The sequence below is a fragment of the Ochlerotatus camptorhynchus genome, unplaced genomic scaffold, assembly GCF_037179485.1.
Source record: "Ochlerotatus camptorhynchus isolate MF236.1 unplaced genomic scaffold, CSIRO-AGI_Acam_v1.1 ptg000052l, whole genome shotgun sequence".
Classification (NCBI taxonomy): domain Eukaryota; kingdom Metazoa; phylum Arthropoda; class Insecta; order Diptera; family Culicidae; genus Ochlerotatus; species Ochlerotatus camptorhynchus.
In genome coordinates, this window is record NW_027040542.1 from 877,748 (window position 1) to 901,970 (window position 24,223).

The window sequence follows — 24,223 nt, forward strand, 5'->3', positions numbered from 1 at the left end:
AAGTTCTGTGATAATTTGGTCGAACATTATGTGTTCTGTGAACTTTTCATTGGATGTTCTGTGAACTTCATTTTAAGATCAGAAAATTTCACCTGAACTTCAGAGAATTTCGCTTGAACTTCAGAGAACTTCTTTTTAAGGTCAAAGAAGTTATTTAAAATAATAAGTATGAGTAGCTTGCCATAATCACAGAGAACAGACGTTGAGGCACGAACAAAATTTCTCTAAAAACTTGTGTAAAGATTCCTTTTTTTTTTTTTTTTTTTTTTTTTATTATAGTCACTTTAACACTCTTGGGTTATTCGTGACTTGTCCGGAGGTGAGATTTGAACTCGTGACTTTGGCGTGAGAGGTATGGATGTTAACCACTACGCCGGGGTCGCCCCCATTGTAAAGATTCCTATTCGAATTAAGCGCCACTAACGGCGACTTCCCCACTTAAAAACCCTCTTTGACAACATGATGGCGCTGGTCTTTGCAAAACTTACACTAGACACTAAGTGCTGGTAGCGCCAAGTGGCAATTTTGAACAGATAATTTATCGATACTAGCGCCAAATTGGTCGAAAGTGATTAATTTATAGAGGAAATCAGGAGATGATAGCGCTACGTAACGGCGACGTTTCCACTTAACTTTACACAAGTTTCTGACCGAGCTTGAACGTCTGTTCTCTGTGCCATAATCCAGTAAGTTAAGTGAAAAATGAGTAGACACTCGTAACCGTATGTAGGTAGAGTAGAACAGGCCACACCGCCCGCATTCGAACAAACCCTGCGTATAAGAACGTTTGACAGCTAGCTTGAAAACGTTCAGGCGGAAGCAGACGGCGAGAAACACAAAAGCAGACAGACTCACCGCCATCACTCCGGGAAGAACGCGTCGTAGGATCGGACGGTGAAAATTGCCGCGGTCGCGTGCAAACTCGTCTAGGCAAAGAAATTTGCAACGAAACTTCCCAGATAATAGAACTAGTGACGTGACGTGGTGTGTTTGTCCGTGTACTTCGGGCGTGTTCGTGCGTGAACAGTTGACAGTGGAAAAAAGCCAACATCTCGATCATCTCGAAACCGCTAAACCCCCACTGGGCGTCGGGATCGTCTACCGAAGCCCTTGCACGCGCACCAGCAACCGTGTGGTGACCGGTGCCGAAACCACCATACGACGTAGGAACAAAGCACAATTGCATGCAGAACGGTCACTTTGTTTGAACTGTGGCCTTCAGCAGATCGAGGCACCGAAAACGAACGGCCGAGAAGAAGACATCTGCACGATAGAACCCACCCCACTGGTAACGATCTTAGGTACCTGATCAAGCGAGAATCGAGCGAAAACACCTCCCAACAGGAGTGAGTAAACCAAGTCCACCACCGTGATATAGTTTCTTATAAGAATTTGTTCATAGGGTGTTTTTTCTCCACTACGTCTGGATTCGGAGGCTACCCAGCCGCTCGGTAGCACACCGCAGGACGGATCATCCAGCATCAAACGTCGGTGCACATTCAGTGCAGTGGTGTACATCGTAGGAGCGGCGTAAAGGCGTGGTGGTTTCGACCAGCCCATGCAAGGTTCGGTGTGGCCCAACGGAGTTGGTGTGCTGCAGCACTAGCAATGCGAATGAAATGCGAAGGGGATGTAAGTCGGGGCCCCGTGAAAATCTGTGGGTACTAGTCGTTAAGAACCTTGAGGTAGCACAGGAAAGAAACCCACAGGATGGTAGGAGGACAGGTCAGGTGGTCACTATGGACCGAGAATATATAAACGTAATCAATATACTACTCTCACAATGAATGGGGTTTGTGTTCTTTTGCTGATTGATGGGGAAAAGAAACACTAATTTGGCGCATTGCCCTTGAGCTATCCGAGACTGTCTGAGCTTTTGCACCCGCTCAGAAGTCGTACACACAACAAGCTCCTTTGGAGTAGCTCTGCGATCTTCAATGAAGTATTGTAAACGCTAAAGAAGTTCAGCGCTCTTCAGAGTTCTTTTGTGAACTTCAGATAAATTTTTCGAACGTCAACAATGTCTGTGAACTTCTTCTAGTTTTACGAACTTCAAGTTTAATCTAGTGGTCTTTAAAGATCATGTCTAAGTTGAGGTGGACGCAGAATAGGCCTGAAATTAAAATCTCTGCAGTATATATAGCCTCTCTGAAGTTTACAGGAAATCGGTAAAGGTACTCGAATATTTGTAAAACCATTCTGAAGTAGAGCAGACTTCATCAAGACACATAGAACTTTTCTAGAGGGGCAGAGCGTAGCTAAAGTTCATAGAACTTCTCTGAAGCTATCTGAACTTCTATGATGTTTGCAGAACAGTTTTGAGATATTTTGTGTACTTTAAAGAACTCTACTGAAGCTATTTCAATTGCGTTGAGCGCATCTGAGCTTTCCATAACTTTTAAATTTGTTCTGCTAATTGCAGGTTGATGAATAAAAATAAGATGGAAAATATGACGGACTTTATGGGAAATGGATTGAACGATTGAACTTATAAAGGAAGTAGATTTTGCTACTTGGTGAATATGAATATGTTGGAAAATATGAGGTACCGTTGGTTTGCGTCGATGAATAGCTTGGAAACGATGGGAATCGTTGATTGATTTTGAACTTGTTAATGATTGGCTTAAGGGTGAGTGTTTTTGACTAGAACTGCCCGAAAATTTCCCTACTGGTCTGCTAGGTGACACAGATATATAAAAGTCCAATCTCATTCAAGCCAATGCTTTGGTGGCTATTCAGGCTAAGCTGGAATGTAGTTAATCGCAACTTTTGTCCTATTGCCCATTTTATGAATTTATTGTAATTCTGGAATTTTATAAAAGATTCTTAGACATTTCATTCAGAACACACCTAAATTTTTACTTACTGAATTCTCACAAAAAGTAGACTAACACATTTGATATACCAGCAACCTATATTCCTATTATCGCATAAAGTCCCCCCTCACATCACATCAATTGCAATTACCTATAATTTAGAAATGTTTCCAATCATGTAACAATTGCTTCCAAATTCGTTCTTCCCCCCCCCCCAATGTACAGTCACATACTCTCAACCGACAAAGCCGACAACGACGACAGGATTCCATCATCGCTAATGATTGCTCAAATTTCCTTTCCCTCACGGTGACGCACGTAGGCATACTACTGCCTCATAACAGTATCCCCCAGCCATCATCGCCGGCGTTTTCTCGCTGACATCATCGTAGGGAGCAGTTCCAATAGGTACCATAAATGCACCTGCTAGATGCAAAACATAGTTTTTTTTTTCGAAAACGACGACAACGACGTCGGTGGCGACGGCGGCGGGAGGATACCATTATCATTCTCTTAACGCTAATAATCAAAGACAGGTTTGGTGGGGGTGGTATTGGATCACAGTCTTAAATGAGCTACCGCATAAATAGAATAGGAAAAAAAGGTACGCCAGGATGGGAAAGGCTTGCGGGATGGGAGAGAATTTTTCTCTGCTGCGTAACGGTTTGGAAAGCTGGGTAAAACTTAAACAGAAAGGGGGAGCATCTGTGTTCCAGGAGCAAAATTGACAGTAAGAGAAAGCACAACGAAATAAGCCATCTTCTAGCAGGCAGTGAGGAAAGGAACAGAAGCGACAACGAGCTGTGAACATGTACCAACGATATGATGCGCATTTTTGTGTCGGTTGTTGCTGTTTGAATGCCAATTTAAAATCTATACGTTTGGAAGGATTATTTTCAGGCTAGAGGATTGTGGATTGTGGATTTTGGAGGAAGGCGGGGGTAAAGCAACCAGATACCATGCATTTCTAATCAGTGGACTACAACGAGGATAAAGAAAAGGGGACAAATTGAAAAATTGGATCAAGGCGACGACACACACACGAGGATGGTTTGTACATATTCACATCAATTGATCTAATTTAGAGAAAGCAGGAGTTGTACGAGGAGGAACAAAGAAGAAATTAGAAAATAAGGCATCTCTCGATCCTGATTGACCGGTCAGAGTCGATTCGCTTATAAACTACAGAAACGAACATGGTGCACTATTCATGGATTGCAGATATAACAACGGAATTCCAAGGAAATTGAGAACTTTTCAATCAATTTTCTTCTACGAAACGCATTTTGCGATTTCCCATTGCAAGTCCATCTGACCACCGACTCGTTTCACAACTCGTTTATAAACGTTCAATCAAGCACGAGATTGAAATGCAAGATATGGAAGCATGTCTTTTGTGAATGTGTGATTCTCCCAATCGAACAAAAATAAAAAATAAACATAGCAAAACGGTTGAAAAACGATAAGGAAATGAAAATTCCTGTTGGCCAATTCAATTCTTCGTTTAATGGAGCTTGATGGAATTCAGAGCAGCTTTTGATTATAGTTTTCAAATTCAGGCACAGAATGAATTCATGACAGGTGAGAGTGGGGGGAAACATGGTGAAGGATGATGGTGAAGATAATGGTGGTAAAAAAATCGCGTTTTCAGCGGGTCAGCGCACTTCTTGTCTAGTTAGGTAAAACATTCAATTTTCATATTCTTATCCTCTCTTGATTGCTTTCAGTTTCTGGCAAAAGTCTCAGTGATTGGCCAATTGGAACGTCTTTAAGTTTTTCATGGGAGATGTGATTTTGGTTCTATTTACACTCACAAAGTACAGTTTTCGATATTACTGGCACTACCAACAAGTACTGTTTATACGAGAATACGATATGTACAACACACGATCAACTAGGTCATAGGTGTCATTTTCGAAAGGATCGACAATGGAAAGAGAGAAAAGATTTAACATTGAAAAGTCCGAGCATTTTCTGAGGGATTAACGAGTTTCAATTTACGGACGTTGTTGGGATTTTGAGAGTAACTTTTTGGATTGTTTGTTTTTAGTTTTTGGTAGATTTGTTCTTAGTCAAAATTTTTACCATGATTACAGCGCCGCCCGCTATTATAACACGGGCAGTATGGGAGACTTGTCCCTCACCATTGCGCGCGATACACGTGTAATCGCCGATGTCTTCGTGTCGGATCGTGCTAATCCGTAGCTCGGTACCATCGTTAAAGATGCCAACAGTAGAAGACGGATCCACTGGATTGGCATCTTTGTACCATAGGATCTCTGGTGTTGGGGTGCCATCTGCCTGGCAGTTTAGTATGATAGAATCGCCTGAAAGCAAACACAAAAAGGAACACGTATAAAAACATTATCAAAAAGAGCAGAAACAACGAGATTGAAAGATAAAATTGATGAGCGTTGAGTAGGAGATAAAATTGACTATATCATTGTGATGCACGTTTCCGATGGGGCGGGAGTGCTGCTCAAATATTGCTGTGCTAATATGGACTGGTTCGCTTACACTTATGGATTGCCAGCACGAGGATGAAGTCTCAAGTTGATGCGTGAAAGTATATGGATAATTTCCATCCTTGAAACAACTTTGGATTTATCTCATTCTTGTGGTTTAGACTTCAAAAAACTTGAAAATATTATAATTCTTCTAAATGCAGTTCTAAATTCTATGTTTTAGCTAAGTATTTACATATATCTTCAAATCTTGACTATTAAAATGTAAAAGTCATACAAGTGACTTTTCGACCTTCATCGGATAGTTTAATTACTGCTCACATATTTGAAACCTTCAGAAACGAGTTCATAATTTGAGCTCCATGTCAGTATAAACATTAAATTTTCCTAAATCTGATACCTCCATCATATTCAACGCATATGTAAGCTGTTCAATAGACCAACATTTATAAATAAGAAATCTTCGAATCTAAAATGCCCTCAGATTTTAATCTTTTTATTTTACAATTATATTAAAGTGACTTTCGGCCTCTTCACATTAAATTTATAATAGGCGCACATTATAGCAGCCAAAAATTACCTTCCAAACAAACAATGCATGCAGAATAAAAGCTTATTCAGGTAAAAAATATGCTTCTTCAGCTAAAAAATTGCTTATTAGGCCATTATTCAGCTTAAATTGTTTATTGGACTCACAGTTCAAAATGGATCTGAACAGCAAAAGAGCTATCAAAAGGGATAAACGATAAAATAGCACCAAAAACCTTAAATAGCGAAGCAAACCCAAAAGTCGATGAAACCGTTAAAAACATCGAAATAGGGGAAATGGCTCTAATGTTGGCCTAAGGATCGAGGATTGGGCCCATCGCTAAAAATCTGCTATTTATCAACTTTATCTAGTTGAACGCGTTATTGGGGCAGTACTAATGGATATTTTGGTCACTATTGAAAATTTGATCGATTGCTGAATTTATGTATGGGCCCAAATTAGGGGCATTTAGGCCGACATAACATCCATTACCCCTAGCTTAAAAATCTGAAGCGAAAATAGTTTTCGAAAAAAAAAATACATCATGATGGTAATTATGATTATGATTATGATGGAGTACCACCTATTTTAGCAAAGCGCCTGCACATAGCAATGGACTATTCTTACCAATCAAGATTCATTTTCTGGTCGTACTCATCATACTCCTGTGTGAAGGGTCAAAAACAGTGGGCAGACCCGTAAGCAGGGACACTTACGCGAAATCCACGGGAGTGATAGAGAATCTCCTTCGAAAAGTAAGGTCATACATCCTGAACCCACCGTGTAAAAGAATATCCCAATAGGCGGGGAAAAGAGCCCACCCTCAATCCCCGAAATGTTAGCAACAGGAAGTTAGCAATCCTACTCTCCCCATCAAAATTGCTTCAATTGGGTGCCTCAAATATCTTTTTCCATAATTAAAACAGCAAAAAAGGTTATCTTCCATTTAATTCCACTTAATTAATTTTGGTATTTCGATGAAAGTCATTCCCACTAAAGAACTTATCAAAATCTAACACCCTTAAGTACTCATCCCTAGGTAAAAAAAAGTCAAGATCATAGGTATAAAAATGAAACTACAATGTGTTGAATCGGAACCTACCTAACTAATAAAAACCAAAGATTTAAGTAAACTAAAGGAGAAAAATCTATACAACTCTCTAATAAGGAAAATCCCAAAGATGAACTTTCTCCCCTCGTCGAGGAGAAAGATCCTATTGTTTCCGGAGGTCTTGGCGGTAAAGGCGGCGGCTTTTTTGGCAATATTTGTGTTTAAGCAGAACCGGAAAGGAAGAAGACCCGCTTCGATGCATGTGGCGTCTGCTGGAGTTGATGGCAGGAGACCAGATATGATGCGGATGTAGCTGTTGTAGACCGGTGCTAGGGTTCTAACCAGCTTCTCGGAAGCGATACAAGTAATTTCCGTCCCGTAAAGCAACCTACTGCCGATGATGGCTCGCGCCACCCGGAACCGAACATCGCGGTTGTTGGATCGGTGAGGCCGAGAGATCGTTTTAACGAGGTTGAGTCTACTGCGGCAGTCCTTTTTGACCTGTTGGAAATGCTGGTCGAAGGAGAGCGTTCGGTCGATCAGTACGCCGAGGACGCGAACTGTTTTCCTGTTTGCAATGGCTTGGTCGTGGATCGTAATTGAGGTGCTGTTGACTCGGTGATGAGACGGACATACGTTGCATCGGACGCTCTTCCTGGCGGACAGCTGGAAACCCATCGAGTCGGTCCATTTGACGACGGCAGAGACTGCCGCTAGCGCTTGCCGTAGGGTTCGGATCTGTGTAGGACCGGTGGTGGCAATCAGCACATCGTCAGCGTAAACAAATATGTAAATGTGCACAGATAGCCGGTCAATGCCACCAGAAACAACGTGACTGCGATAACGGAGCCTTGAGGGACTCCGGTCTCCTCGCTGAGGGGCAGGGGAGTGGTTATCAAACTATTATTTTTTTTCAATTCCGACCCATTTTAGGAATTGTATAAGCTCGCAACCCACCCATAAGTAAATCGATAAATCAATCCAAAAACTACTTCAAATGTGCGAAAATGATTTGAAACAGATGAAAAAACTGAAAGAGTTATCTGAACGCATGAGTATCAAAACAATAATTTAGTATTAATACTAAGTAGAAAACCACCTCAGACTCGAGACCTACTTTCAACCCCAGAATGACCATAAAAACAAACAAAAAAGTTTTAAACCCTAAATGGCTTTTAAAAACGTCCTGAACACCCATAAATGATCTTGAAAACACTGACATAACCTTAAAAACGTCAAAATACAAAAAAGACCTCACAATCACTAAACAAGATTAAAACGTATAATGAGAGAGAGAAGGATTAGTATTTTCCATTTAATTCCACTACTTTATTTGCTTATCCTTGACAGATACGCGTATTTCGTCTACAATGTGCAGACTTCTTCAGTGTCTTGTACTAATACTCGACTCGAGTCGAGTATTAGTACAAGACACTGAAGAAGTCTGCACATTGTAGACGAAATACGCGTATCTGTCAAGGATAAGCAAATAAAGTAGTGGAATTAAATGGAAAATACTAATCCTTCTCTCTCTCATTATACAGGTATTCCACTAAGACGCCCACATTCATCAGGAAGATTAAAACGGCCTAGAAACACCAAATTGACCTGAAAATGACAGCTATCATAATAATCATGAAACGTTAAAATAGCCTTAATAGCCTTAATAACATACTTTTTTGAAAGGGATAAGTTATGAAAATATTCTAGCTGCACCAATGGTTATAAGAAATTGTGTTCAAAGTAATTCGAACCTTTTTTAAAGCTGCTTGTTTTTGAATCGAACACATAAGATGGCATTTTGATGAAAATTAGCTTCTGCAATCCTTGAATATTGAATAAAACGTTAAGGAATACTGCCATCTACGGACCTTTAATACACTAAAGTGAACACCTTTAACTTTCTTCTCATTGGCAAACCGTTCCATTATCCCATTCCCCATTCCCACCTTTTCCCAGGATCCTCATCCCCATTTTCACTCACCTAAATTAACGTAAATGATGTCCTCCGGCGTAACACTGAAGCGCGGTGGAGCGTGCACGTCCAGATGAAACCAGGTGCCGTTCTTGTGCTGCTTCGGTGGCCGATTCAGAAACACTACCTTACACTCGTACCAGCCCTGATCGGACTCGCGGATATTGGTTAGGTTAAGCGATGCCGCACCAAAGCTCGAATCGGGCGACACTCTCGAAACGCGTCCCTCGTATCCCTCGCCGCTGTGGGTCGGGTAGCTCTCGTACCAGATGTAGATTGGAATTTCCTGTCCCTGCGTATTCACGGGGCGATATTTACGGATTCACGGATAGACATACCGTAGAAAGAAGAAGGCGATTAGATTAAAGCATAACAATGACTTCAATGCAGTCACGGTGGCTCTCACTTGCTATACGGTTTAAAAGAGCCGTCTATCGGTATGATATGTAATGTATAGTAAGAAGAAGAATAAATTACGAAAAGTAAAAGATAGCAGAAAGTAACAGAAAGGTCATGCTGCAGATAGATGAAGTGGTGAAGTATTCTTATTAATAGAAATAGAGCGAAAATACTTGAAAATGCTGTAGATTGAAGATTGTATCTTGGAAACACACTTACAACGAACGATATCTAAAGTTGATACAGTTTTATTCAATATAATCAAAGCGTAAATATAACGAGAGTATAATAATATTCAGTCATGCTATTCAAACGAATTACGACAAAAACGAAAGAAATCTGCTTCCAACGAAAATTTATTTATCAATATCTCGATCGTTAATTAGTTTTTCCGCATGCCTTCAGTGCTGTAACAGCCAAAGCCTCCAAGGGTTCTCGGTGTGTGAAAATTGTGTGTTACTCTAGGCTTCCTTGCCCCAGCTACCATTAACCATTCCCTTATCCCCCTACACATCGTAACTTGGGAGGACGTTTTCGAACGAACCACTCCACAACTTATAATCATAATAATATTGGAATTTCTGTGTGCCAACATCACACCGAAATTCCATCCAACCTCACAATAAACACCAAGCCAACGACGAGCGACGGCGGAATCGTTAATAGACCTTCATGAACTGACGACTGCGCTGCGCTGCGGCCGTGGACTGGCGTGATGTGACTTCTGTGATGTAGGAAGGAATGTTAATGACTGAATTACTCTTTTCATTTATCATCATGCAATATGTATTGATAGCGTCCTTTCATCAATGTTTTCCATGCAAATCCCATTCACGCATAATAATCAGATCCTCGCTACGTCTCTGTACGGTATGCGAGCCGTCCGTGTGGCAGCTCCATGGGAAATTGGGTAGGTGTGTGGTGAAGAAATTTTCCTGCCTTCTAATTTAGCCGATTAACGACCGACGAACGAATCAAGTGTAGGTACCAACATAGTATAACAGTGAGGGGTGGAAGGAAACTCCAAGGGTTCACCCGCTCGCATTTGTGCTAATAACCCATGCGAATTCATTACGACGCCGACGACGACGAAGCGCGAAGGGAAACTAATAATATCGGTGAAAAAATGTATGAGAAATTTTGAATATGTACGGGGGGAGGTTGCTCCTTCTCAACCAACCCCATCCTCGACGAAGGCCGCAGACTAAGTACACACAACATGGAAATTAATGCCGACGTTTCTTGTTTGGTAGGCAGGTGGTGTGGAAGATTCTGGGAAAGGTGGAGTGTAAATTCCGAACCCGGTGTCGTTAGCTCATTTAAATTATCGGTGTGACATTGAGCGATAAGGTTAAGGTGAGAGGACGGAAGGTAATTTGGCGAAAGTTTGCCTGCCACTATTGCTCTATTAGGAGGGCGTTATACGGTTGGGAACCGTCACCGTCGTCGTCGTCATCGTTGTCGATCTTGGATGTGACTGAAACTATGAAAATGGAGCCGCAGGCTTGGTGAATTATCCACTTTTTCATGATTCGATGGAGATGCATGGCGCTTCATTGTACGATATGGTTGGAGTAGCTTAAGCATTCTGATTGATAATCAATCTTCAAGAACGTACCTATTTAAAATAAATAGGAACCTTTTTGCCAGTCCAAAATCTGACCTGACTGGATGTTTGGCATAAAGACGATTTGCTGAATGGATATTTGATCGAAGAATGTGAATCAACGTATTGTTACATTTTACATAACAGGTTATTAATCAACACATCGATATCCAGCTTTTTACGCTCGCCATAATTTCATCAAGCAGCGATTCATCTTAGACGCTTACCGTTTGTGGAGTGTGAAAGACTATGATTGATTGGATAGTTTTCAAAAGTTGAATTCCTTAGTATGTCGCTGCATGTCCCCAAATAGATCAAGGGGGAAGTCCCACAGGATTAAGACCGGGCCAAGCTGACCCAGGAATATCAAGGCTTTCAGAACAAGTTTGAACTGCAAAAGGAAGAATACAACAAGGGACAATCCCTAGTTGCAGAAAGGTGATTTGTAGAATTGATTAGAAGATTACAACTCTCAGGAGTTCATACATATTTCGGAAGCACAAATGGTGACTCACGACGCTCAACATGAAGCTGGACGAGGTAATTGGCCGCCAGGAGCGAACACTCGGGTTGCTCTTAGTTCAGGATAGAGAACCCACCCCGCCACCACCGCACCTAACACAACAACAACCGGGAGGTGCTCCCCTGATCGCTTTCGGAAGCACCATTCAGCATCACGAAGTTGATGCGCTGCTACGGAATTAGATCCGTTCGATTATAGGCGAAGTGAATGCCCGAGTGGATTCGATTCTGAACAACTAGGCTCGAGCAGCTACATCTCAAATTCAGGGCGGAGGATATGATATGTAGAGCTTGATGCTTGTTCCTTAGAAGACATTGAAAATGTGAGGAAAAAATAAGTGCCTAGATAGGATTATTGTTTCAATAATAAACAAATTAATAGTTTCCAGTGCACAAAACAGTCAGGTTCAATGAGTCATTTTCATATGAATATGAGCAGCCATCCGCCTCATCATTCACTGCCTCGTGAGAGTCTGAATGATTGGGAAGTAAATGAGTCACTGTCAGCCGAGCAATCAGTCAGTAGCTCAGTCAGTACGTTAATTCTTCCGTGATGGTACCCAACCCTTATTTTGAATGACTGAGCGTACATTTTCTATGGAAAAATGCCTCAATAACATGCTGTGCGAGCGAAGGCAAGCGCTGTGAGTCTTGGCTCTTTCACTGCCTCGTCCTTTACCCTTTGATATAAACGGTCAGGATAGAGCAATGAATCGAATAGAGCAATGAGTCGAGTAGAGCAGCGCTTTCAAACTCAGCCGAAACAGTCAATAACTTCACGCTCTGATTAGAACACTTACTTCTGAACAACAATTAACATGAAATTATGCATGAAATCAACTCAATCAAGCGTGCAAAGTGCAGAAATTTTTTTTTTTAGCCATGGCCATCTTAGTCTTTTCCATAATTGTAACTCTCATATGTTAGAAAGGGGTGATTCCAATTGTATGTCGCTCAAACGTAAAAAAGCTAGATAGTAGGGGAAATGGCTCTAATGTTGGCCTATGGATCTAAGATAAGGCCCATCGCTAAACAGATGACGCGTTCATTGGGACTGTACTAATGGATATTTTTGGTCGCTATTGAAAATTTAGTCAATTTATGAATTTATGTATGGGCAGAAATGAGGGGCATTTAGGCCGACATTACATCCATTTCCAAATTTATTTTATAATTCTAAGGAATCTATGAACGAATCAGGTTTGGTAGTTTAGTGAGATGTCAAAATTTTATAAATTGTATTATATAGATCATGAACAGCCTTAGTCTTTCCGAGATATTTGACACCATGAATAAGACATTCAATTACATTATATTTCGGTCTTTTAAAAACTGCTCATTATTCACTCAAACCATTTGCCTCGGATTGTTGTGTATTACTCTAGGCTAAACAGCCCTCTATTATTCAGCAAATAAATAACTACGTGCTCAAATAAGTCTTATGGTTTGAAAAGCCGCTTCAAGCTACATATTGGTTTGCTTTATTTAACTTTTGTCGTTGGCGGCTCGTTTTTATTTCAGTCCAGGAAATTATGTTAATTAAGTAAATGTATCAAACTAGTTCATGCTTAATTGGAGTGTGTATTTTTAAGTAATGTTGTGTCATGGGGTAAGTCACTCAGCTCATTATGCCGAAATTAGATTCGGCACAGCTTGGACACATCCATCAGCACACCTTCGACATATCTTCGACAGACCTTCGGCCCAATCTCGTAGGTATTGGATTGTTGTAAATAAAATGGGAACACGGCTGGGCAACTATCATTGAAAGTGTTCACAACATTACGTTTGACTGTATATTCAGGAACATGCTCTAATTGAATATACCAGAGGAACTCACACCAGAAGTTCACTTATAGATCTAAATATGAAATGTAGGTTCTAGATGGAGCTCAAGAGGAAGGGGCAGCTAATCAGACCCCATTAGTACCCTTAATTCAAATAATGCTTCAACTCACACAAAACAAACTACAGAAGGCTATTTATCGACCTCTAACAATGTCAGTCTCCAACAATGTTCCCCACCGGTTCCGGCCACTGATAGACCGTTGCTTTTCACATCACGAAAGGCTGGGTTTCTGGTCTACTTTTAAGGCATTATAATGCCCTAAAACACAGGACTTTTACTATCCTATGAACACAAAACACCAAAATGTCACACACCCGCCACTTCCCGCGTCATCCTCACTCCAATTTATCCTTGCGATTTCAAACCAAAACATTCAAGGTGTCAGAAATACCGGTTTACCGGGATAGGTATTTTACAAACAAGCTAAGCTTGCTCTAGGACCGGCACAATCGGCACACCTGTGGCCTTCCTGTGGCACACATGCGGCACACTGACACAAAATGACCCAAGATTGGTGTGTGGAGTGACCTACCCCTTGTGTTGTGGAAAAAATCCAAAAAAGCGTTAGAAACTTTCATTACAAAAAGGCCTTTCCTATATTTTTTTTTTAAATATTTAAATATAAAAAAATTTCCAATTGGAAACATTTTAACGAAAAATTACCGTCAAAAAACCGATCATCAGTTCTTTTTTTTTTTTTTTTTTTTTTTTTTTTTCTTTGGTTGGGATCTAACACTACTGCGACCAGTAAATTGATCTATTGTAGTATATCCCGTCTCCTTAGTTCAGTGCATGTCGTATTACTCCATCACTATTGAGAAATGATGAAGTATTCGATTTTTTTACAGTTGCCACTCTTGCATTTATCGCAAGGATCCGACTCTAATTGAAAGGTCCCGCTATTTATACCCTTCGGAGTGTTAAAACACCCTCCAAAGGCGCGGACCTTTGTCAGTCAAAATTGGATTCCTTAGCAACAAAATTAAGGTATGACACCGATAATGACCATGCATCAGAACCCTAGTCTTAACCACTTCAAACTAGGGAACAACGAATAGAAGATTAGGAATCACATAGATGAAGACAACTAACTCATTTTTTGCCTTGTTTCAAGATCATCCTCGGTAGACAAATCCGAGTCTTGTCACTTTCAAACAAGGCATAAAAAGTAACAAGGACTAAGATGTGTTCCTTGGATTACTGAAAAATCCTGTTCCCCTAGTTTGAAGTAGTCAGGACTAGGAATCGGTTGTAGATCTTACATCCCGTAACGTACCACGAAAAGGTGATCTACCCACGTTACGGGGCGATCATCAGTTAGTGGTGTCCCCATTAGGATGCGTCATGTTGTGTGGATCACAACCCCATGCTCCCCATTGCTCTTTTGATACAACCCAACAATTGTGCAAAATTTGAGCTAATTTGGATCTGGATTTGCGGGAGGAATTTATTTTTTGTATGGGAAAATGTATGGAAAATGACACGAAAGTTTTCATTTGCATTCCAAAAATTCAAAAATTACTCAATCTTACTAATCGTTTTAAAATCAAACCTCGGATTTAGATCGGGAATGCTCTGTAGAACAGCTTTGTGCAAGACCGCTAATCGTTTTAAAATCTGACTTATTATTAATTTAGTATAGGCCTATTGCTCATTGTAGTAGACAAAATACGCGTATCTGTCAAAAGACAAGCAATTATAATGGAATTTAAAGGAAATAAACCAACACACTCAAAGCTCTTCATAAAGGGATTCCGTTAAAAGGTTCGACAAATTTAAAAGATTGGTCGTAATGATGTTTTTTACAGATCACACTTTGCCACTTTGCGGTGTGCCAAAAGAAAAATGTTCGTTGGAACTTTATGCAAAGATTGACAGCACAAGAAATCTGAACCGTCCACTAGCAGAGCCTACTTCGATCTCACTGCAAATTGATTCGACTTCTGTTGAAAAAGTTATTAAACATTTACTTTGCCCAAATGCTTCACTCATTCCTACAAGCTCATATTACGCCTGTAGGTAGGTGGTGAGCTATAGGCCTATACTAAATTAAAAGCTCATCGTTACGATGACAAATTCCTTAATCCTTCGGGTTGTTTTGCAAACCACGAAGTGAGTTTTTGGTACAAATGAGGAGAGGTGGTTGAACTACAGTTAGTGCTGATTGTCAAACGCGGTAAGAAGAAAACGGAAGAGAACGAAGATCCGTGTACGGTGTTCGCTGCAAGCTGTGTGATGAAGACAAAGCGTTTGGACTACTGGAGAAAATCGTGGAATAGAGAAGTCCGGAAAAGTTGATGATCACAGTCAACCAGACCAGTTTTGGTGAGATCAATCCATTTTTATCTATAAGTTAGGAATTCGGGGAACATTGGAGGCATTTGGTGAGATCCTTCAATTATACTATATTATATAAACCATTCATCACATCACATATGATTGTTAAATTCACTCTTACATAACTCGGAACGTTTGGTACAGTATATCCACGCATCCTTCCACCCTTGTAGATTCACAAAATGAATCGCTGTTTAAATATATTTATTTAAAATCGAATCATTTCACAGAATCATCTTTGCGACAAATGCAACGCAAGGACCTGGCAGCTTTGCTGATTGTGTCATGTATCAGATATGCGTTATCTATCCTAATCATATTCCAGGATGCTTTCCCGTACTGCCTGTGTTTGTATTAGATTCAATTAGGTTAGATTAGAACTCGAATTAATTTGCAGTCTTGGACAAAGTGGTTCTGCATAGCATTCCCATCTAAGTCCGAAATTCGGCTAAAATTAAACAATTTTTAATTTTTTGACATGCATTAATGCAAAAAATTCGTGTCATTTTCCACGGAGATCGATTCCCGGTCCACCAGGTTGAACATTTCGTAAATAGAAATTTCCCTACTAGTCTACTGGGAGTTGTGTGTTTGATCATTATCTAGTGTTAAGTTTTCAGTCTGTGCAACCTCTGGTTTAAGACAGACAATTGTCTTTATTCCATATAACAAACCATGTAACATTTCTACCTGATGACCCATGCCCTTTCACCTTTTCATAGTTTTTTTAAACTTTTGATTGTGATCATAAATTGTATCAGCTTACATAGATTTCAAAACGTAAGAGTTTTTGTAATGGCTTAAAACTGGTTTTAAGCAAATTTGATCTTAACATGAATTTGGGGATTTGGGGCAGAATAGGCTAAAATATATATTCAACTTATTTTTAAAAGTACATCCTTCTCCATCGATAATCATACTTTCATCTGCATCAATAGTGAAAATTAAACCAGCTGGTCATGGTAATACACAAACCTATAGATGCGATAATCTTTCCTCATCACAAGAGTGAGAGTGACCACAAAATATCACTTCCAGTGCAATTGATATGCTCCACCAGAGAAACGGCAGATGCGTCCAATGCATAATGCTAATGCTACTGCAACAGTGCAAAACAATCTACACTCTTTCCCCAAGCGGTGTTCACCTAACCTCAAAGACCACGTCCGATTTCCTGTGTGTCTACGAGAGTTTGGTTTGCACCAGCAACAGCAGCAATATTTTCTTGCGGTCGACGAGCCTTTTGTTCGAAATGTCGTCTGCCTTTCGTTCTCCTTCATCAAGCACGATCCGGAAATCGAAATCAGCTTTTTCCCTCCAATTTAGTACTGCTGCGTACGGCGGTGCCGGTTGGTTCCATGTACCCTTTTAGCAGCTCATTAAACTGTATCGAAATTCTTCTTTGGTTCGAGTTCTTCTCGATTGATTGTTGGACTGGGTCTTTTTCAGGGCCTTGTGGGCTGCAGCCCGTTAAGAATCGAACGGCTAATTATTTAATTGGACCATAATAACTTTCTTTGTGGAATCCTCAACCCGACCCAGGCACTAAGCATACCAAGAATTTCACCGCGGAACAATAGGCGAAAAAGTGCGGCCACGAAATGGATTGCCATTAGAAAATCTAAAAACTGCAGTCACAATTTTAAGACACATTTTCAGCAACTTCCTATAGCGTTCACAATTCTCCGGGAAAAGTACCGGAGCAGCAGGAAAAACAGCATAATGTTGGTCGGTCGCATGACAACCGCATTATAGGAAATCACGACAAAAAGCAATGAACCTGCCATGCCGCAGAGCACTGCAGATTAAAGCTACACCCTATTATTGTTTTGCTACTTGTATTTCTCTATGGTAGCCACGCTAGCAACAAATAGAGGGACTGTATAAGAGACCTCCGAAATGAGATATTGATAAATAAAATAATACTAGTGAAGCCATAAATTAAGACACGCATTCGCAATCGATATCGAGACATTCAATATTGCCTATATAGACTTTTACTGCTTTGCTTTTCTTTTGCCGAATACTAATGATGCAAATTGAATAGAGAACTTAAAAAATCAAAACGATTTCTTTGTAGCGATCAAATCGAAACCAAAAACCAAATCTAGGTAAATAGAAACAGTTGGAAAAAAAAAGTAACAAGCAGTTGTAAACTGTAATACTTAGGTCTACATGATTATATATGAACTCTGAGTAAATCGACTGTTTTATATGCGTATAATATTCTGTCTGTTATGCATTTCTCGTGGGTTGATTACTTTACTCTAAGCTAACTCTCTCTGTGATGGGAGACTAACTTTTTATTGCTTTTTGGAGGGGGTTCTGAAAGCTAGCGCAGACTTTGTTCACGAAGTGTGTTTGTATGGTATACGATACGATACGATACGAAAAAAAAAACTGGAGAAATTGATTAGGAGTAGAGAGTTGAGTTGATAGCGTACCGTTTCGCTCACCTTCTTCTCCCATTGCAAGACATAGGGAACGGGATGGTCACCGGGGAATTCGACATGACAGTTGAACACGACGCTCTCGCCGAGGATGGCGGTGATGTGAACAGCATCCTGGGGTGCTGAAAAGAGAAATAGGAAAATCGAGGTCAGAAGGGCTGTAACTTTCAAAGCAATCATCAGTGAAAATTCACCGAAATATCGAATGATTTTTACCGAGTCTCACAGTTGGGGTGACTTTCATAAACATTTTGAGTGAGCTCATTTCCAAAATTAACCTAAATTACATTATTTACGATCAGATTTCAATACCATATATACAAAAAACAGAGCATAGCAGTTTTAGGATATACATGCAAATAACCAAGCTGATATCGAGATATCGAGTTAGAGATGAAAAAAACCTAGATAGATTCATTATATAATTGTGCATGAAATTTCTATAACAGAGAATCGAATGCTCATTTTACTCCAAAATTTTGTCGTTTCTGGAACTTTTCAAATCTCTACCAAAACCGATTTTAAAGGCTACTGGGGAATGTAAGATTATTTTACAGAAAACTAATCCCTAAAATCTTACAAATCTTATGATGGTTTTATACGAAAATAATTAATCCGACAACTAGCACCGTACTCAGCAGGTGCCGAAGATGGCATTTGCCCCTTTAAAAAGTAAGAGGTTTTATCCAAGACACGACCGTAGATTAATCGCAGGATTACGTGCTTGGTATCAATATTCGGCGACTGTGTTAGGGAAACCACTTCTTCCCATCACGGAAACGCCTTGTTTTCTGATGACAAAATCACGCATTTTCGTGCACAAAATACATTTTAATTTTTGGTTTATTCAATAGATACACACTTAGAAAAAATCATGTAAATTTCGGTGCTCTGAGAGTGACATATACGAGCGTCAAATATAAGTCATAACAGACGCGAAATATAGGTTAATCTAACGTACTTTTCGTCGAGCAACGAACTTTTCAGTCTCGGAGCACTTAATATTACATGACATGTTTGTTTATGTCTCATCTTCATCCATCGTCAAAGATGGATTCCGTCGTGTGTAAAATTAAGTGTTTCTAAGTGTGTAGTCAAAAAAGCGAAAATTGATTGGAGGAATCACTTGCTAAAATTCTTCAATCGCGAGATATTCGCGATCAATCATATAAATTCGAGAGTTTTTGCATTTTTCTAGCGTCCTGGAGAAAACCTTACCTTAATTCGAAGTCTTTCTGGTTTCTAGGTCATATGGTATTCGGTCATTACGTGAATTTGTATGTCCCCCTTAAATACTGTTTCGCATTTGGCCACAAACGTTTGATTGCTATGATCAGAGAGATTTGGTGGCGATCTGGCTGACAGCAAGGCGTGCGAACGTTCAATGAAAGTTAAATCATAAACACACATAATTTATGGTGGCCGTTTGTCGTCATGGATGAGTAAAGCTGAGCTATTAGAGTGTTCAACACAGATGAGGCTGGCGAGTTGTATGTTGTTGGCCTACAGCGACACTCACGAAGAGCTACTGAATCCGATCAGTAGCTGAAAAACAATGTTCAACGCCACGCGCCGAAAGCACTGCTGCTGCCGCTGATGTTGACGACCGACCGGGTACCACACACATGAATTAGCACCATTTTACGAGACCGGATGGAATTCGATTTTGAAATCTGTGTTAGGGAAAGCGCTTTTTGTAAGCAACCGGTGATAATTTTTATCACCATTGCAACAGTTGGACATTAGTGTAATTTTCAATAGAGACAAATTGAAAATTGATGATGGGTTCATTTTAGCAGCTTCGTAGAAAAGTTTCCAATTGATTGGCTTGTTTAGAATTAAATTCCATCCACTATTGACATAGTTATAAGTGGTTTTTTCGTAACGCGGTCGATTTTGGTTTTTTGGAATTGCACCTCCAATATGTTTCCGAAAGACGTAATCCTATGTCAAAATTCCCGAGGGGCGAAAAGTTGCTAGGTTTTCTACAATATATTCTGTTAATTTTATTTTAGTAATTTTGAGAAAATTACTAAAGAAAATTACAACTTTGTCATTTCGATGAAATGAGGTGTTTCATTTTGGAAAAAAAGTTTGTTTTCACTATACCCCCAGGAGTAAAGTATTGGTAGCGTTTATGTTAATACACAGACGTTTTTTAACCAACAAATATTATACGCCTTATTGTCTGCGATGGTGTTTCATTCGGCGGTGAGCATTTTAGAGGTTCAACAACGTGGGCTTCTGGGTCGTGCGGTTAGCGGCGTTACCCGGCATTCAGGCGTATTATGAGTGCCACGAAGTGAGGGTTCGATTCCCGCTCCAGCCGGTGGAACTTTTCGCAACCCGATAATTTCCCTACTGGTCTATTGGGATTTGTGTCTTGTCCGTTGTCTAGTGTTAAGTGTACAGTCTGTGCAACCTCTGGTCGAATTTACAGCTTTTTTACGCTTCTGTCCCATTTGTTACATATGACGATTGGCACCCCCATAGAAATAAAGTGTTGCATGTAAAATTTTGCTATGTTTTGATCGGTTGACTCATACGGCAAATAGTTTTTCGTAGAAAAAAATAAACAGAAATGAGGAAATTTGAGCCCAATTTTGCCCATAGGTAGAGTATTCCGAGAAGTGTTTGGTAGCTTTAAGATCTTGATTTGATTGCATTTGTTACATGCGACCTATTCAAACTAAGCTTTATGATTAGCATTTCCAAATCGTAAAACTTCACGTATGAAGTAGCAAAAACATTTTGAATGTTCTAAATCATTATGAAAAAAAAATATATCAGGGAATACCAGAGAGCAAGAGGCATTAATATTATTATTAATAATATGGCATTATTGTTGTTTAAGGAACATATGTCTACAACATTTAAAAACGCTATCTCGATAATTCGTACCTCATTTCAGTGATTTTTCTTTTTTTTATATGTGGTGTCTTCAGTACGCAGAGCACCTCCATATTCAATCAATAGTCATTTTAATTATACCATTCAACATTAGGGGAATGGGGCCTCCCTTAGCTCAGTCGGTAAAGGCGCAGCTACAAAGCAAGACCATGCTGGAGGTGGCTGGGTTCGATTCCCGGTTCAGTCTAGGAATTTTTCGGGTTGGAAAATTTCTCGACTTCCCTGGGCATAGAAGCATGATTGGACTTGCCACACAATCATATCAATGCAAAAATGGTACAGGCATCGAAAGCTCTCAATTAATAACTGTGGAAGTGCATCTAGAACACTAAGTTGAGAGCACGCAATAAGCTAATATGCGATATGCAATAAGCTTGAAATGCGAAGAAGAAGAAGAATAAGACATTAGGGGAAGGAGGAACATAGTGAAAAGGTAAGACATAGTGAGCTTCCTGTGCTTTAGCCTTGGATTTCTTATGGTTTAAAACAAATTAATCTGCCAATAATTGATATGCAATGGTGATATTGAACCTACTACCAATTAACTTGATTTGAACAATTAGAACTTTGGAACTGGACTGCGGGATACTCATCAAAGGGTGTCCCACATCAAATTGCATCACGGAAAAAACGCTGTAGAAAATTACCCATTGGGTATTTACTCTTGAAAATTTTGGTAGAAATAGTTTAGAGTGTATTGTTTACACTGAACTTTTATCGCTGTCAGTTTTTCGAAAGTTGGAAAAAATGGCGTCGCCCAAAAAGCAAAGCCGCGAATTGATTTTGCGCAAGCACCTGGAAAATCCTCAACTCTCTCATCGGGACATCGGAAAACAACTCGGAATCGTGCAGTCAACGGTGAGTCGTGTGATTAAACGTTGCTACGAAACTTTGAGCATCGAACGGAAGGAGAAATGCGTTCAGAATGGATGTTCTATTAGTGATCAGGATCACAAGCGTGTCGTGAAAGCGATTAAGCGGAATCCCAATTCTTCCGTCAGGGATGTGGCCAAAATGTTTAATCTGTCCAAGTCTTTCGTTCAGAGAGCCAAGGACTGGGAAGGACTGTATACGTACAAAGTACAGAAGGCTCCAAATCGTGACGAACGGCAAAATACGGTGGGAAAGTCACGGGCCCGGAAACTGTACACCGAGATGCTGACGAAGCCTCATCAGCATGAATGATGAGACTTACGTCAAGGCGGACTTCCGACAGCTTCCGGGGCTACTGTTCTTCGCCGCCCAGCACAAGTTTGATGTTCCGTAGGAAGTAAGGAAGCAGAAACTTTCAAAGTATGCCAAGAAATACATGATTTGGCAAGCGATCTGCTCATGCGGCAAACGGAGTGCACCGTTCATGACTACCGGCAAGCTTGCAAATGCTTGCGATATTTTAATGATAATTGTTATTTACAAGATGCAAGAAGAGAAGGTAAAGTGTGTGTATGACACATAAAACCTGCCAATTTATCTTTCAGAGGGTCACAATAGCGATTAGCTGTAAGGAAGAGCAACGCGATGAGCGAGCAATCAGCGATCATAAAATCGCTAGTTGTAACCTTTTGATAGCAAAATTGACAAATTTTATATGTCATAATCAAACTTTTCCACCTCTTCTTGCTTCTTACAAATTAAAATTATCTTTATAGTATCTCATAGTTTCATAATTACGAAAAATAGCATTTTAGCTGTAATGAGCAATTACAAGCCTAACTACTGGGACTATAAACGGGGAGATGTACCTCAAGGAGTGTCTACAGAAGCGTCTGCTTTTTCTGTTGAAGCAACACGAGGGCCTTACGATGTTCTTACTGATCTAACTTCGTGCCACTATTCAAATATTATCCTGGAGTGGTACGAAGCCAACGGGGTCACTTTCTTACCCAAGGACATGAACCTCCGGACCAGAACTAAGGCCCGTCGAAAAATACTGGGCTATTATAAAGCAGGCTCTACGGAAGCATCCCAAGGAGGGCAAATCTGAGGAAGACATGAAGAAAAAGTGAGTTTCCGCACAGAAGAAGCTGTAGCCAAATGTTGTACAGAACCTAATGAGTGGAGTTAAGCGTGCGAGCGTATGGTTATGGTATTGAAGATGAATGGAATAAATATGCCAAAAGCTTACTTATGGGTTATATTTTTTTGTCTGAAAGTTTGAAAAGGATCGGTCTACTAGGTAATTTTCTACAGGGTTTTTTTCTGTGATGCAATTTGATGTGGGACATCCTTTATGCCCTAGCTGTTCACTTTGCCCCTCTTATCCCTACAGCAAAATCAAATAAAACCAAATTTTAAAGAACGAGCAGCTTTCAAAGAAGGGAAATAATATAAAATCATATTATACTTTTGAGAATTTATTTGAAGTCAAGACAATTCAGTTCAGAATATTTACATCTGCTTTTTGTCTTTCTACCGTTTGCCAATTCGACTTTTTGTCATTTCGTCATTTTTTCCCATTCGACCTTTTGTTCCTTTCCTCCATTTCTTCTTTCGACCTTTTGTCTCTAAACCCTAAAGATTCTGAAATTCGTTTTATATTGGGTTGTAATCTTCAATAGCCTGGCATAATGATAACCATCCATACTTTTCATATGAAAGGTTAACTAAAGCCTGTCAAGTAATATATAATATTCAAAAGTTCGTTTTCTCTGAAAGATATCTAAAATACATTTTGCAGAATTGAGGGAGACTTGATCCCCCTCTGATGACATGCATTTTTATTAGGGAGAGTGGATTCATAGAGCTTTCATATGACTTTTGTTTTAATTTTCGCGAGACTGACCTGATATGTACATTCCTTAAAGTACGTATTTCTACAATTTGCCAGAAATCTCAGTTTTAAAAATCGGGAGACGCTTGATCCCTTTGTTATGTTATGCAATTTAATACTAATTTTTACATACATTCCGGGATGGAATGTGTAGAAATTCTGGTATCCCCAGGGTTTTAATTTTAGCACACTCATATCTCAGGATCAAGTGTGTCTAATCCTTGAGGGATCAAGTGTCCTCTAACTGAGTTTCCAACTTCAAATCAAATTGAAGAAAATATCAAAAGAAACATTGAGTTGTTTGTATTTTGGTCGAAAATCCAAAAAAATATTAATACATACTTATGCTGGCCTAAAAACAGTATTAGGGCTTGTTAAACATAAGAACAGCTCTCAAACATGTAAACGATCCACAAACTGACGAGAATGTCAGTATAACATTACCTTTCATTTAGAGTACTAAATTAAACCTTTTGGCAACTTCCCCGAGAAAAAAATCCTTTTGGATTTCGGTAAAACAGGTGGGCATCAAGTTCCCTCTAAG

At 39.9% G+C, this 24,223-nt stretch overlaps 1 protein-coding gene across 5 annotated transcripts in view; it reads right to left on the bottom strand.

Annotated features, from left to right (window-relative positions):
• The window catches only part of tutl (turtle), a 90,473-nt gene that overhangs the window by 12,793 nt on the left and 53,457 nt on the right, over positions 1-24,223 (bottom strand). For 4 of the 5 annotated variants that reach the window (XR_010520309.1, XM_065239188.1, XM_065239186.1 and 1 more), the window contains exons 3-5: positions 17,994-18,121; positions 8,846-9,128; positions 4,902-5,143 (exon numbers count right to left, since the gene is read on the bottom strand). Coding sequence is in view for 4 of the 5 variants with exons in the window: in XM_065239188.1 (XP_065095260.1) it covers positions 4,902-5,143; positions 8,846-9,128; positions 17,994-18,121 (653 nt within the window). In the remaining variant the exon portion in view is untranslated. The remainder of the gene's footprint in view (positions 1-4,901; positions 5,144-8,845; positions 9,129-17,993; positions 18,122-24,223) is intronic. The other variant, XM_065239189.1, reaches the window with a different exon arrangement.